The 14,843-nt window shown below is 47.0% G+C and overlaps 1 protein-coding gene across 1 annotated transcript in view; it reads left to right on the top strand.

Moving 5' to 3' along the window:
* The window catches only part of IGF1R (insulin like growth factor 1 receptor), a 275,725-nt gene that overhangs the window by 182,953 nt on the left and 77,929 nt on the right, over positions 1–14,843 (top strand). The window contains exon 3 of the mRNA XM_060260047.1: positions 10,721–11,030. Within this exon, the coding sequence (XP_060116030.1) occupies positions 10,721–11,030 (310 nt within the window). The remainder of the gene's footprint in view (positions 1–10,720; positions 11,031–14,843) is intronic.

Genomic DNA, 14,843 nt, shown 5'->3' with positions numbered 1-14,843 from the left:
AAATGTAGTCTCTCTTTTCTGTCCCCAGCCCTTTTCAATAAACACCAAATGGATAAGGGGAAATATTATTGTGCTTGCGGCATAGACCATTGAACATTGGCTGGCTGCATTCTAACATTGTAACAAATGTGTTTTTCTGGTGGGCAAAAACATGGCTTGTTGCTGCCTTCATGTCTCCTTCTGCCTGTCCCGCGTGGAGCTTGGTTTACAAATCAGGTGTTGTTTCCTGCCCTCAAACAAGGTTTAGAATCTGGGGTTTTTGGGGTAAGCTTGCCAGCACCGAGGTCCAGGTGGGGGATTCGATGGTTTCAGGGGCTTCTCTCTGCCACATGCCAGCTAGCCAGTGGGGGAAGCCCCTCTCCTAAACAGAAATGTTATTGTGTGATGTCCCAATGTAATGACATCACCCAGAAGTGACTCCATTGCATTGGGAATGCTCTGGTATGGGCATCCTTGACGTGATGGTATCACTTCTGGGTGACATCATAGCATCAGGGACATGGTGTGACGTCCCCGGCCACCACGGAATGTCCCCCAAATCCCCCTGCTGGAACGATGAGGGGACTTGGGCAGCCCTCATGTTAGGGAGAAAGTCAGCCAACGCCTCCCTCCATAGCAAATTGGAGCCTTCCCAATCTAAGCTGTTCTCCGTCACACACTTGAGGGGAAGTGAAAGTGGGGAGGAACTTGTGGGTGTGGCAAAAAGTTGTGTTTGTGCTCCTCGTGGATAGAAGCTTGTGATGATTGAATGTGGCATCCTCCGTGTTCTGTGTTCAGGTCGGGGAAGAAAGCTTAGCTTTTGGCGTAGTTTGAATGTGAGCAGCCCGTCCTTCAAGCATCTTGGGGGGGAGGGGGTATGCTTATTCCCATTCCATCCCCTGCTGTCTTCCCCAAAAGGAAAGCAAGAACAAAATTTAAATTTTGGGGCATTGGTTTCAATTTTAAATTTGAAGGAAACCTCTGAAGGAACATACTCCAGACGGTGGCTTGCTAAGCTCAGACTGAAATTTCAAAGTAAATTATTTCCGAGTAAATTATTGTGGGAAAATGGTTTTGCTCGGGGGGGGGTGGTAAGCTGCAGACCGTGCTCCAGGTCTGCTGTTTTAAGTGTACATTTCTAAAAACTTTGGGCCCAGTGGAAATGTGGTGGTTTGTGCTTGTCTTGAGATGTAGGGATATTATTCTTTGCTGAACTGGCAAACTGTTGTGGGTGATGTCTAGTTACAAGAAAATATGTATTTCTGGGTGGTAGTGGCGGTTGAACATCCTCGGTAGGTCTTTGTTTTAATCAGTCACTTTAGTCAAAAGCAAGGCAGCTAATTGGGCTTGCTCACTTTAATGTAGAATTTTGATTAGCGTTTGTATGTATGACCTGAATACTAGCCCCCCACCAAAATAGCATTTGCTCTGAGCTGGGTCGACTCAGGCTAGCCAGATTGCGGAAGCTAAGGCTCATCGGCCCTGGTTGGTGCTTGTATGGGAGACCACCAAGGCAAATGAAGGTTGGTATGCAGAAGCAGGCAATGGCAAACCACCTCTGAGTGTTTCTTTCTTTGAAAACACCTTGAGTTTGATCATAAGTTGGCTGAAACTTGATGGCACCATCACCACCACTGCCAAATAACGTTGTTAATGGGAGACAGCCAAAAATTGTTGGTTCTGGCAGTGGGAAGATGAGCCAGTAGCCTGGAAGACCTTCAGAACACTTCGGGAATCTCCACTGGATAAGAGAAAGTCTGGTCCGGACATTTCCTTATTTCATTTTGCTTCATTTATACCCTGCCTTTGTCCCTCTTAGGCAAAGGACATCTTGGTGGGTGATTCCCACCGTCCAATCAAGGTGGCAGGAACAAATTTTCAGCTTCCTTTCTCCAGCCCATGGGAGTCTCCCTCTTCAGTTGTTTTCCTGCCTCACAGGAAGAGCAGCTTAGATAAGGTTTTCCTTCATCTAACTTCAGAATTCTAAAACTTTTCCTAAATTTCTGTATTCTAAACTCATACTCACCTTTATATCTTATTCTTTACAAATCTTATATACTGTCCCCCTAATTCTAAATCTTCTGGGGAGTATAAGAAAAAGCCCTGTACGAGCCATTCCTGTCAGTGGCGGCCATTTTACTGGGCTTTCAGTCTCTATAGCGAGCTCCCTTGACTGCTCACACGCAGCAGGCAAACAGCGATGGATTTCTTTTTGCGAGTACCTGGAAAAGCACCTCAGGAGTTGGTAAGACCCATAGCAGGCTTGCCGTGGTGCCCTCAATGAGATCACCTCAGAACGATGGAGGTAAAAAGTGTGTGTGGGAAAAAGTCACTTTTTACAGCTTTGCTAAGCACCCCAATGGCTGATGGCATCCAAGCTTGCGTGCCCAATCAGAGGCCAAAGCAAGATTCCTTTCATTTCAGCAAGCTTTCTGGAGGACATGGAGCCCAGTGCCAATGCCCAACAGCGGACTAAGGAGCTGTGAGTCCATCCCATATAATAATAGGCCATACTTGGGATTCATTAAGAAATTATATGCCTTACCATCGTTTGCAAATGAGTTAATTTCCTGCCTCAACAGGGAGAATTAGTTGGATTTCATCTATTCATCTAATTTTTCTCTTCTACCTCCCCTCCCCTTTCTTAGATCTATCTCTTCCCTATTGTTTTTCAATTCCTTCTAACTTCTCTATTATTATTCTGCTTATTTTTTGTCTCCATGAAGAGATATCAATGATCAAATTTACTGCTGGGAGAATAGCCAACAGCGGTGATGGCCATTTTCTTTTCTCCTCGGTTCGTCAATATAACATGGTGTCTTTTGACTGTTTCAAAATGGATCATCGTGAGGATAGTGACTGCTTCATCAAGGAAGGAAGGAGAGTTAGAAACCCCCTCGCCCCTGGCCTGATCTACACACCAACACAACTGCTGCAGACCAATCGGAAATCACTGCACTAAACATTGAAGCTTGTCCTCTATTGCCTCTGACCACCTTGAACGGAAACTGTCTGCCAGAATTAAGGAAGTTAATCTAGCAGGGTAAAGGTTTGGTTTCAGCCAAAAAGAAATGGCTTGCAGCCAAACCAGTGATTCTAGGGCTACCCAAGCCTGCTTCTAGTCCGAGCATGGCGTTGGATGGGTACAGACTGAGATACTCCAAATAAGGATCTTAAGAAGTGGAAGAAAGGTGAAGTCTCAGACGAGGAAGAGGACGAGATAGAAATGCCTTATAGTTCATAACATCCTTTAAGTCAGAGGAGTACCATTACTTCCTAGCCAAGACCACGGCATCAGAGCTTCAAGAGTGTCTCTTAGGAGAGGAACCAGTTCCCTCTGCATCAGAATATCGCAGCCTATCAGTGTAAGCGAACCCAACAGTGTATCCCAACAGTGTAAGCGAACCCAAGACATTCTTCTCCCCCCCCCTCCTTGTTTTAAACAAAAAAGTAGCGCTTGATCTAGTACAGGGGTGTCAAACTCCTTTGTTAAGAGGGTCGAATCTGATATAAATGAAACCTTGGCAGGCCAGGCCATATATGTACTTATTTAAGATTAGGTTTGAAAAAAACTTAAAACATGATTAAAACGTAAGCACTCGTTGGTCTTAAAGGTGATTTCTTTGTATTTCTCCCATGGGATCCAGGAAACCGGGCAAAGGAAGCTCTGGCTCTTTCCTTCCTTCCCCAGGGGACCAGGAGGGGGAGGAGCCTCAGCCAATAGAAAGAAGAGAGGCTTGGCTCAGTAGCCGTGCTGTGCAACTGAAAGAGCCTGGGAAAGCAAGCTCTCCGTCCCCCCTTCCTCCCAAGGGAGGAGCCTCAGCCAATGGAGAAAATAGAGGTTTTGCTCTGTAGCTCATGTGCGATTGAGCAAGCCTTGCAAAGCAAGCTGTGATGCTGAAGGAAGCAAGAGAGAGAAGGAAGCAGATGACAGCCAGTTGTTCGGAGGCCTGAAAGGAACCCTCCGGGGGCCTGATTCAGCCCCCAGGTCGCACGTTTTGACATCCCTGATCTAGTACCTCGTTCTCCCCCTCCCCTCACAGAAAGATGCAAAAAACTGTCCAACTAAGAGAAGCTCCTGTGGCCCACAAAAGCAGTTCAGGTGTCTGTTGGTAAGGGGGGTGGGGGGAGAGCGTGCTCATGAGGGGAGGGGAGAAAAAAACCTCCTCTGTTAGTGAGCTAGATGAAAGGAAAGAGGGAGAAATCCTTTCCAATGAAGATGAAAGGGAAATTGAGATTCCAGAACAATCTATAAGATTTTTTAAGTGCAAGGATTTCTGACATTTTCACGGCAGCCTTTTTACGGGGTGGTTTGCCATTGCCTTCCCCAGTCATCTACACTTTCCCCCAGCAAGCTGGGGACTCATTTGACTGACCTCGGAAAGATGGAAGGCTGTGTCAACCTTGAGCCGGCTACCTGAAAACCCAGCTTCCACCGGGATCTAAATCAGAGAGTTCGGACTGCAGTACTGCCGCTTGACCACTCTGCGCCACGGGGCTGTTTTTGAGTCTTAACAGCAGACCATCCACTGCAAAAGGGATGGAATCCAAGCTTAAGTGAAGGATGCGATACTAATGAATATTACATGCGAGCCCTGCCAGTGGCTTGCCAGTCCCGGAACAAATTCATAGCTTCATCTGTTGTCTGAATCTCTCCCTTGGCACAGGGAAGGGTGGGATTTGAACCCCCAAACTGCACAGATGCAAAGAGGTGTGGAAACATGGGCAAATGCCAGGAGATGGGGGGCATTGCCTGCAGAAGATGGTACTTAGGGAAGATTTGATGTCACTTCCAGGTGGCACTAGGAATTAGGTTGGAGAAATTTAGCTTGGAGAAACATCGACCGAGGGGGTGACATGATAGAGGTTTATGACGCGATGCGACGTCACCCCAGAGTCGGAAATGACTGGTGCTTGCACAGGGGGACTACCTTTTACCTTTTTTAAGACCCAAAAGAGCACAGAACTATAGTTTGCTTTCTTTCCAATAGCGGTTTGGCGTTACAGCACAAGCAGCAGGTTGCAGTTTTATGTGCAGTGCCATGCTGTGGTTTGCCGTGAAATAAGAATGGCAGTGGGCAGAGGAAGGGGGGGGGGATCATAGGAGGCCGGGACTTGTTCATACGCTGTTAGGTCATCAGAACCAGACCCGCTCCCTCAACACCGTACGCAACACAGAAATGGTAACGCTAGTCTCCCTTTGCGATTGGGGCTTTTCTTTGTAGCAAGAACTCCTTTGCATATTAGGCCATAAACCCCTGATGTAGCCAATCCTCCAAGAGCTTACAGGGCTCTTCTTACAGGGCCTACTGTAAGCTCTTGGAGGATTGGCTACATCAGGAGGGTGTAGCCTAGTATGCAAAGGAGTTCCTGCTACAAAAAAAGCCCTGGTTTGATTTATCTGAGGTGCCAGTCCCGGATTTGTATTTATTCCCGTGGAAGTTTGTTTTCAGAACTGAACTTTTGTTGAAGTGTTTTTGATGGATGAGGATATATATATATTTTAATGGCAGGATAGCCGGGGAGGGGGGGTGGAAAGGAAGGCTTGAATATCATTTTACAGGAAAGGAAAGGATCTTTTTGAAAACACACCACTCTTGGCAACCCTGTGTCTGCCCACGTGCCACTGATTCAATGCCAACCTTGGCGGAGGCTGTATCCTCTGCTTTGCCAGAAGTCTTACCCTCCTGGCTGCGATTTCCCCCTCTCTTCCAACCAAATTGTTTGTTTACTTGATAATTCCGTTTCTGCCTTGCTGAAAATCCTGCCCTTTTGTGTGTGTGTGTGGGGGGGGGGGGGAGTAGTAAGAACTGCTCATCTGTCCGAACCAGGCTATGATTTGGATGTACTCGCTTGACGTTTTCCCTGAAAATTCGCAATGCCCCCTAGCACTTCACATTTTGCAGCATCTTTTGGAGAGCCCCTCCCCGCCATTGCTGGGTTAGTGGGATTTGTGTTGCCCTCTTTTTAGGCTTTTAGCTTGGGGAGAGTCTATAGCTCAGAGGCAGAGCATCTCCTTGGCATGCAGAAGGCCCCCAGTTCGATTCCCGGCATCTCCAGCCAAAGTCAGGTAGTAGGCGATGTGAAAGACTTCCAGCTGAGACCCTGGAGAACTGGTGCCAGTCTGAGTAGACAGTAGGGACCTTGATGGACCAAGGGTGTGATGGTTTTCAGCAGTGCCATTCTTGAGCAGTAGGTCCCTACTCCAAAAGAAAAGCCCCAGATAACATTCCTCATGATTAAAACCTGTATCTCAACTTTTACCTCATTAGGAACTCTGTTATGATCGAATTATTATTAAATTCCAGAAGGAGGAGGAGATGATGATGATGATGATATTGGATTTGTATCCCACTCTATACGCTGAATCTCAAAGTGGCTCACAATCTCCTTTACCTCCCCCGCCCCCGCAACAGACACCCTGTGGCGTGGGTGGGGCTGAGAGAGTTCTCCCAGAAGCTGCCTTTTCAAGGACAGCTCCTACGAGAGCCATGGCTGACCCAAGGCCATTCCAGCAGCTGCAAGTGGAAGAATGGGGAATCAAACTCGGTTCTCCCAGATAAGAGTCTGCGTGCTACACCAAACTGGCTCTCAAAGCTAGCATGACAAGATGGAGTCTAATAATAAGTCTGCCTCTTCTGCACTAATTTTCTACATGGCAGGGGCATTTTCTTTTTTGTACACTAGAAACTGTTAAGTCATGTGGACATCTCACCTCATCATCTGGATAAGGTATAGTTTCAGACACAGGTGGTGTACCTCAGTGAGAATGAGGCTCCAGGAAAGGATGGAAGGTCCTTGTTCCATCTGTTCTGAAGGGAAATTGTTTCAGGTGTTGCTCCGCCTACTCCAGTCTTAACTGGTGACTGATGAGTCAGATAGGAGGGTAGGTTTTGCTCACCAGCCACCATTTTGTGTGTGTTTGGTGTGTCCGTGTGTGTGAGGGGGAGAACAGAATGGTATCTAAGTAGAAAATGGAGTAGATGCCCATTTGATGCCCTGGAGTGGCAGCGACTGAGAGGTGATATGATCACCATCTTCAAGTAATTGAAGAGCTGTCATGGAGGGTGGTGTGGAATTGTTTTCTGTGGCCCCAGAAGGAAGGACCAGAACCAATGAGTTGAAATTAAATCAGAAGAGTTTCAACTCAACATTAGGAAGAACTTCCTCAGTGGAACAGGCTTCCTCGGAAGTGGTGGGCTCTCCTTCCTTGGAGGTTTTTAAACAGAGGCTAGAGGGCCATCTGAAAGCAATGAAGATCCTGTGAATTTAGGGGGAGGTATTTGTGAGTTTAGAGCGGTTCCTCAGTGGAACAGGCTTCCTCGGAGGTGGTGAGCTCTCCTTCCTTGGAGGCTTTTAAACAGAGGCTAGAGGGCCATCTGAAAGCAATGAAGATCCTGTGAATTTAGGGGGAGGTATTTGTGAGTTTAGAGCGGTTCCTCAGTGGAACAGGCTTCCTCGGAGGTGGTGAGCTCTCCTTCCTTGGAGGCTTTTAAACAGAGGCTAGAGGGCCATCTGAAAGCAATGAAGATCCTGTGAATTTAGGGGGAGGTATTTGTGAGTTTAGAGCGGTTCCTCAGTGGAACAGGCTTCCTTGGAAGGTGGTGGGCTCTCCTTCCTTGGAGGTTTTGAAGCAGAGGCTAGAAGGCCATCTGTCGGCGATGAAGATCCTGTGAATTTAGGGGGAGGTATTTGTGAGTTTCCTACATTGTTCAGGGGGTTGGACTAGATGACCCTGGATGGAGGTCCCTTCCAACTCTGATTCTATGATTGTTGCCTCAATACTGTATCAGAAATTCAGGGAATGCTGTTGCGTTCTTCATGGCATTTTGGCCTTGAAACTGTGCATCTGGGCATTCCTGGAGCTGATCTGTCCAGGTGGCATCCTCCATTTTGTAACTCCGTGGCCAGACTGAGCACACAGCGCAGCGTTCGACGTATCATGCTCCTGGCTTGTTGTTGTTATGCGTCTGCGGCTTTGCTTTGGTATCCTTGTGTGAATAGGAAATCTTGTTATGAGACTAAATCTTAAAGTTTTGGCACTGGCAGGGAGCTGCAATCCATCTGCCTGCAAGACACGCTGTCTGGAGCTGCTGAAGAAATCTCTTAATAGCCTTGGAGACATCTAATATTTACGTACATGGAGATGAGGCACTGCTCCCCGCAGGCAAAGCAGTCTGGCATCTGACTGGAGAGGCCCTCGTGATGCTGACTTCACCACCAGTGGGTGATTCCAGCCATTTGTTCAAGGGAATAATGCAAATGGTGGTGAAGTTATCTTTAAGAAGAAGAAGACGACGGTAGATTTATATCCCACCCTTTTCTCTGAATTGGAGTCTCAGAGTGGCTTACAATCCTCTTTATCTTCTTCCCCCACAACAGACACCCTGTGAGGTTGGTGCGGCTGAGAGAGCTCTGACAGAAGCTGCTCTTTCAAGGACAACTCTGCGAGAGCTATGGCTGGCCCAAGGCCATTCCAGCAGTTGCCAAGTGGAGGAGTGGGGAATCAAACCCAGTTCTCCCAGATAAGAGTCTGCACACACTTAACCACTACACCAAACATGTCTCTGTGCTGTCAGGTCGCAACCGACTTTCAATGACCCCGGCCAAGGGGCTTTCGTGGCAAGTGAGAAGCAGAGGTGGTTGGCAATCACCTTCCTCTTCAGTGTCTTCCCAACTGGTCTCCCATCCAAGTTCTGACCCTGCTTAGCTTCCAATATCTGACAAGGCTGGACTATGCCATGCTACTTTCCCCTGAGTTATCTTTTAGCTTAGCTTTAAAAACTGGTTGCCACAAAAGGCTGGGCTGCTGTGAAGTCACTGAGTGTTTTTGAGCCATCCTGACTGCTCAGGGGGGAGAACGCATGGCTGTGGAATGTTTAGCTGCTCTGCAACTGTTGTGAAAAGGAGAGAAATTCGAACCCATGCCTCACTAGCGGTTGTTCCGCCCCCGGGCTTCTGTTTTCCCCGCCTCAAGCGATCAGTTCCCCAATAGTTGCTGTGTGGGTGCATTTTGATCCACAGCTCCCTCCAGTTTCCCTCACGGCTGCTGGATTTTGTTTTTTGGAGATCCGGAAGCTGCGAGGGAACTTGGAGGGAGCCGCGGATCAAAATGTGCCCACGAACCAGCTGGTGGGGAATTGATTGCTTGAGGCACAGCGAAAGCAAAAGCCTGGAGTCGGAACAAGCTAGTGAAGAATCAGTCTCAGACTGGCTAGGAAAAATACCAGGGCCCTTGTCCTGATACCTAGAATTGTATTTCATGGATAGAAGTTGGGGTTGACCAGACCAGGGCAGCTAGACAGTTGGGATTTGGCGAAGGTTCGTGTCCCCCCCCCCCCCCCGGTGTGTGCTCGCAAGAACCTGCCCAAAGAGGTCATGGGGGGGGGGGGGTGCTCCTACCCTCCCAGAATTCCAGCAGGGCAGCAAAACAAGAGTTATTCTGGAGGGATTTGGGTGGGCGGCCTAAGCCTGGTGCAGGTGTTTTATTTTGAAAAGGTTTGGTATTCAATATTTTTGCACAGTATTTTATACCATACAAATTTTATATCATTGTTGCATGCCTGGGACCCTGAAATATTCCGGCGAAAGGCAGGAGCGTGAACGCTTTTAAATAAAAAGTAAATACGTATTGAACAGCATTTGGTACTTTTGACGTTCAAGCATGTCGGGGTACTTAGTGAGTGCACATTTGACTCAGGGACTTTGCATCCTGTGGTTGCTACGTGAGTTTCTAATCACCTGCTGTTAACCATGGTAGATTGGCAAACCTTAAAGTCCGGAAGTGGTAGACCTCTGACTTGCAAATGGTTGGGATAAAGGACCTTGCCCCACCATGCATGTGAATTTCCTGGGGGTGGCTGGCTGGAGACTGAAGCCTTACGCTGGACTAGTTCTTAAGTCGACAGGCTTCTTGGTTGTGGCCCCAAAAGGGCAGAACTCCTCTCTAGGGAGATTCGTATGCCTCTATCATTTATTTTCTCCTGCTGGCTGAAGAATCATGATAGAGAGGAACAGACAGAGCTTTTTTGTTTCTTTATTTGACACACACACCCAATTCGTTTTTAATTACTGTTCTTACACATGTACTGGTTTTAATGTTTGATTTTTTTAAAAAAAATCTTTTTCAACTTACTGCCTTAAAAGGCCTAATTTGGGCGGCATAGTGGGTCAGACGTTTTAAATGCAATAAATACACGGGCAGGCTTTTTCCTTTGGATGTAAAGAGGGAATTTTTAGGAAATTAGCAGCTAAGGGGTAAACTCTGATATGGCCCCCGTGGCGCAGAGTGGTAAGCTGTGCTACTGCAGTCCAAGCTCTGCTCATGACCTGAGCTCGATCCCAGCGGAAGCTGGGTTCAGGTAGCCATCCCGAGGTTGACTCAGCCTTCCATCCTTCCGAAGTCAGTAAAATGAGTACCCAGCTTGCTGGGGGGGGGGGGGAAGTGTAGTAAAATGGGGGGGGGGGAGTCAGTAAAATGAGTACCCAGCTTGCTGGGGGGGGGGGGGAAGTGTAGATGACTGGAGAAGGCAGTGGCAAACCACCCTGTTAAAAGTCTGCTGTGAAAACATTGTGATGCAACATCACCCCAGAGTCGGAAACAACTGGTGCTTGCCCAGGGGACTATCTTTACCTACCTTTTACTCTGTTGTGTTTGTGGTCCCCCCCCCCCCCCCCGCTTCCATTGATTATGACATGCCACTTACCTGTGCTTTTTCTTCTTCTTCTTCTGTCTTTGCAGTATGTCCCAACTCTTGTGGCAAACACGCGTGCACGGACCAGAATGAATGTTGTCACCCGGAATGCTTGGGTAGCTGCACGGCACCAAACAACAACACCGCCTGCGTGGCCTGCCGCAACTACTATCACGACGGGGCCTGCGTCCCCACCTGCCCGCCCAACACCTACAAGTTTGAGGGCTGGCGCTGCATCACCAGGGAGACCTGCAAAGAGCTGTCTACGGCGGTGCCGGAAGACGAGAAGTTTGTGATTCATGACAACGAGTGCGTGCCGGAGTGCCCTCCCGGATTCATGCTTAATGACTCCCAGAGGTGAGGCTTCCTTCCTTGAAGAAGTGTGTGGGGGTGTTTCTGGTACTTGGTGGGATACACAGATGGAGGAAAACTCAACATCATACTTAAGACAGTTCCTCTGCTTGGGGTATAACCAGGGCTTTCTTTGTAGTAGGAGCTCCTTCACATATTAGGCTACACCCCCCTGATGTAGCTAATCTTCCCAGAGCTTACAGTAGGCCCTGTACGAAGAGCCCTGCAAGCTCTTGGGAGGATTGGCTACATCAGCGGGGTGTGGCCTAAAATGCAAAGGAGTTCCTGCTACAAAAAAGGCCTGGTTATAACCATAGTTTCAAGGTATTAGACAGTGATTTCTAACTTCTGAGCACTTGAGTAAGCAGGTTTGAGTTTCTCTGTAGCTCTGCGAATCAGGTCAAAATAAAAATGCTCTTCCTTGCGTACTCAGAGACATGGTGATTGCCATGTTGAGCCCAGGAAGCAGTTTTTCTGCAGGCCAGTTTGGCCAGGGATCCTGGAGGTTTTTTGCCCTCTTCTAGGCATGGAGCAGGGATCACAAAGTGTGTGCATGCGTGCGGGATGGTATTTGTGAATTTCTTGCCTTGTGCAGGGGGGTTGACTAGATGACCCTGGTGGTCCCGTCCAACTCTATGATTCTAAAATTGTCAGCTGCTTGGATAAGAAATGCTCAATAATAGTGACTTAAGAATCTGTTACTTACCCAGCAGTGTTCACTCTAAGCTGAGTTAGTGTGAGCTAGCTCACAATTTTTCAGCCTCCAGCTCACAAATTTTTGCCTTAGCTCAGGAAAAATGGCCCCAGAGCAAACTAAAGCTCACAGCTTTAATGCTAATAGCTCACAAAGTAGAATTCTTGCTCACAAGACTCCACAGCTTAGAGGGTTATTTACGTCTGTGCTGTGAAAAGTTTCACTGAACAGTTTCCACACAGGACACTTTCCCCCGGGCCCGTTAGCAATTCTACATGTGGGAAACTTACTGTAGTCATAACTATCAGTGGGAGTGCTGTGGTGTGTGTAGGACATCAGAAACAGTTCCTGTTGGATAGTAAGCTGAGACTGGTTTCTGAACAGGCACAAGTGTTACAGAGCTACATGGAAAAGCATAAGACCAGATCAAAAACGTTACCCCCAGATTGTGTTATTGAGGCTGCAGCCTTTATCCTTTGCGATATGCTGTGATTTTCTATATGCAAGTAGAGACTTATTTCTGTATATTATATGGGAAAACATTTTTTTTTAAATTCCCCATCTCTTGCCCTTTCAACATGTAATTCGGGAATAGTTATTTTTCTCCTTATTTTTGGCATTGTGTGTAATAATAGCCAGGAGATCCTAAGATTGTCTTGCAGTCAGAAGCTTTATTTATTTTGTTAGGTTTTTAGCCCACCCCTCCCATAGAACAGACTCAGGGCTGGTTACATCATAAAAACAATCAACAGTTAAAAACCAATTTAAAATATATAAAATCTAAAATTACATAGTAACAGTAGAGACTAAAATGGCGAATTCTGCCTCACAAACATGGCCTATTGTACAGGTACAGCGCTGGGATGGAATGAAGGGGGGAGGCCGGTAACGAGCAACATCCACTGCCTCAGCTGAAAGCCTGGCGAAAGAGCTCTCTTTTACAGGCCCTGCAGAAATGGAGCAGATTCTGCATGGCCCGGAGCTCATTCCACTAGGCAGGGGCCAGGACTGAAAAGGCCCTGGCCCTCGTTGAGGCCAGATGGATCTGGGGCCGGGTATCACCAAAAGGTGTCGGGTTGCAGATCGTAAAGACCTATGTGGCTCTAGCTCTTTTAGTGGTGAGCTAGACTACTTCAATAGGTGGTATGCTAGACTTCTTGGAAGTAGCACATAGTTAACACATACAGAAGTAGCGCATGGTGGGGTGCAAAAGTAAATTAAAAGTAATGCATATGGACTTTTTCCACATAGTTAAATTGGGGAACTGAGGGACACAGGGCCACCAACTTGGAGGGCTTCGAATCAGGTGTGGGCAAATTCATGGAGGAGGTGGGGTTATTGATGGCTGCAAATTCGTGAATGGAGATCTACTCAGGCGGGACTGAAGCACAGGCAAGACTGTTGCAGTCGTTTCCTCATGAGCTTCCTCAAGGGAATTGGTCAGCCATTGTGTGAATAAAATACTGGACTTGATGCACCTTCCGTTTGATCAGAAGGGCTTTTTTTAGGTTCGTAAGTGATGCAGTTCAGGAAGAGATCAGCATTTGTGTCGCTGATTCTGTTAATTGGTTCTAGTGAATGATGAACCACATCTGGATCTCCACGTCTGGATCTCCATTCATGAATTTAACCTGTCTGCTCAGCAATTTCATCGAATGCCCACGAGTTCAATACAAGAACTCGTGGGCATTCGATGAAATTGCTGAGCAGATAGGTTAAATCGGATAAAAGGAAGTACTTCTTCACCCAAAGGGTGATTAACATGTGGAATTCACTGCCACAGGAGGTGGTGGCGGCCACAAGCATAGCCACCTTCAAGAGGAGTTTAGATAAAAATATGGAGCAGAGGTCCATCAGTGGCTATTAGCCGCTGTGTGTGTGTGTGTGTGTGTGTATATATATATATATACACACACACACACACACACACATATACACACACACACACACACTGTGGCTAATAGCCACTGATGGACCTCTGCTCCATATTTTTATCTAAACTCCTCTTGAAGGTGGCTATGCTTGTGACCGCCACCACCTCCTGTGGCAGTGAATTCCACATATTAATCACCCTATATATATATATATATATATATATATATATATATATATATATATATATATATATATATATATATATATAAAATTTTTTGCCACTGTGTAACACAGAGTGTTGGACTCAATGGGCCATTGGCCTGATCTAACATGGCTTCTCTTATGTTCTTATGGATCAGACATGCAGCTGATAATATAATGTGTTTCCATATTCATGGTCAGAATTGGAATACAGTAAAGATTTAATTCACTGTTTATGATTAGTGTTTCCAGCCCTTGACTATAGGTCTGTCTGGGGCTTTTTTTTTGTAGCAGGAACTCCTTTGCATATTTGGCCACGCACCCATGATGTAGCCAATTCTCCAAGAGTTTACAGGGCTCTTCTTACAGGGCCTACTGTAAACTCTTGGAGGACTGGCTATATCAGGGGGTGTGGCCTAATATCCAAAGGAGTTCCTGCTACAAAAAAAGCCCTGGGTCTGTTAAAATAACAAAAGGCCAGAATTTCAGGCGATGGAAGTGTTTTGAGCTGGCGTCTATTCTGTGGCCATTGTCAACACAGGAGTCAACGACCGGGTCTGCTCTATTTGAACAGTGAACCTGTTCTAAGGCGAAACGTTGGTAGCTTGTTTTTGGTTGCTTCTGGAGTTAAAATCTCTGCCCATAGAAAACTAATGCATCAGGAAGAAGGCTGAAGCAGAACTCTTTCTGTGGAATGCTTTTTAATGTTTCGTTGTGCGAATCTCCTAATATGGTACTATCCAAGAGCCAAGTTCTATCATTCAATAGTTTATTTATTGCTTACTCCTTTTTTTTTTTGCCATCAAGTTACAGCGGACTTATGGCAACCTTGCTGGGTCTTCAAGGCAAGAGACAATCAGAGGCGGCTTGCCATTGCCTGCCTCTGCGCAGGGACCCTGGGACTTCCTTGGCGGTCTCCCCTCCAAGTACAAACCTGGCCTCACCCTGCTCAGATTGTGAGATCTGCGTCGCCTGGGCCATCAGGGTCAAGATGGAGACAAACAGAGGTGGTTTGCACTGCCTGTCTCCGCACAGCAACCTTGGACTTC

This window comes from Heteronotia binoei, chromosome 19 (assembly GCF_032191835.1).
Source record: "Heteronotia binoei isolate CCM8104 ecotype False Entrance Well chromosome 19, APGP_CSIRO_Hbin_v1, whole genome shotgun sequence".
Taxonomy (NCBI): Eukaryota; Metazoa; Chordata; class Lepidosauria; order Squamata; family Gekkonidae; genus Heteronotia; species Heteronotia binoei.
The sequence above is the reverse complement of the archived record's forward strand: the minus strand, read 5'-3'. Positions and strand labels throughout refer to the sequence as shown.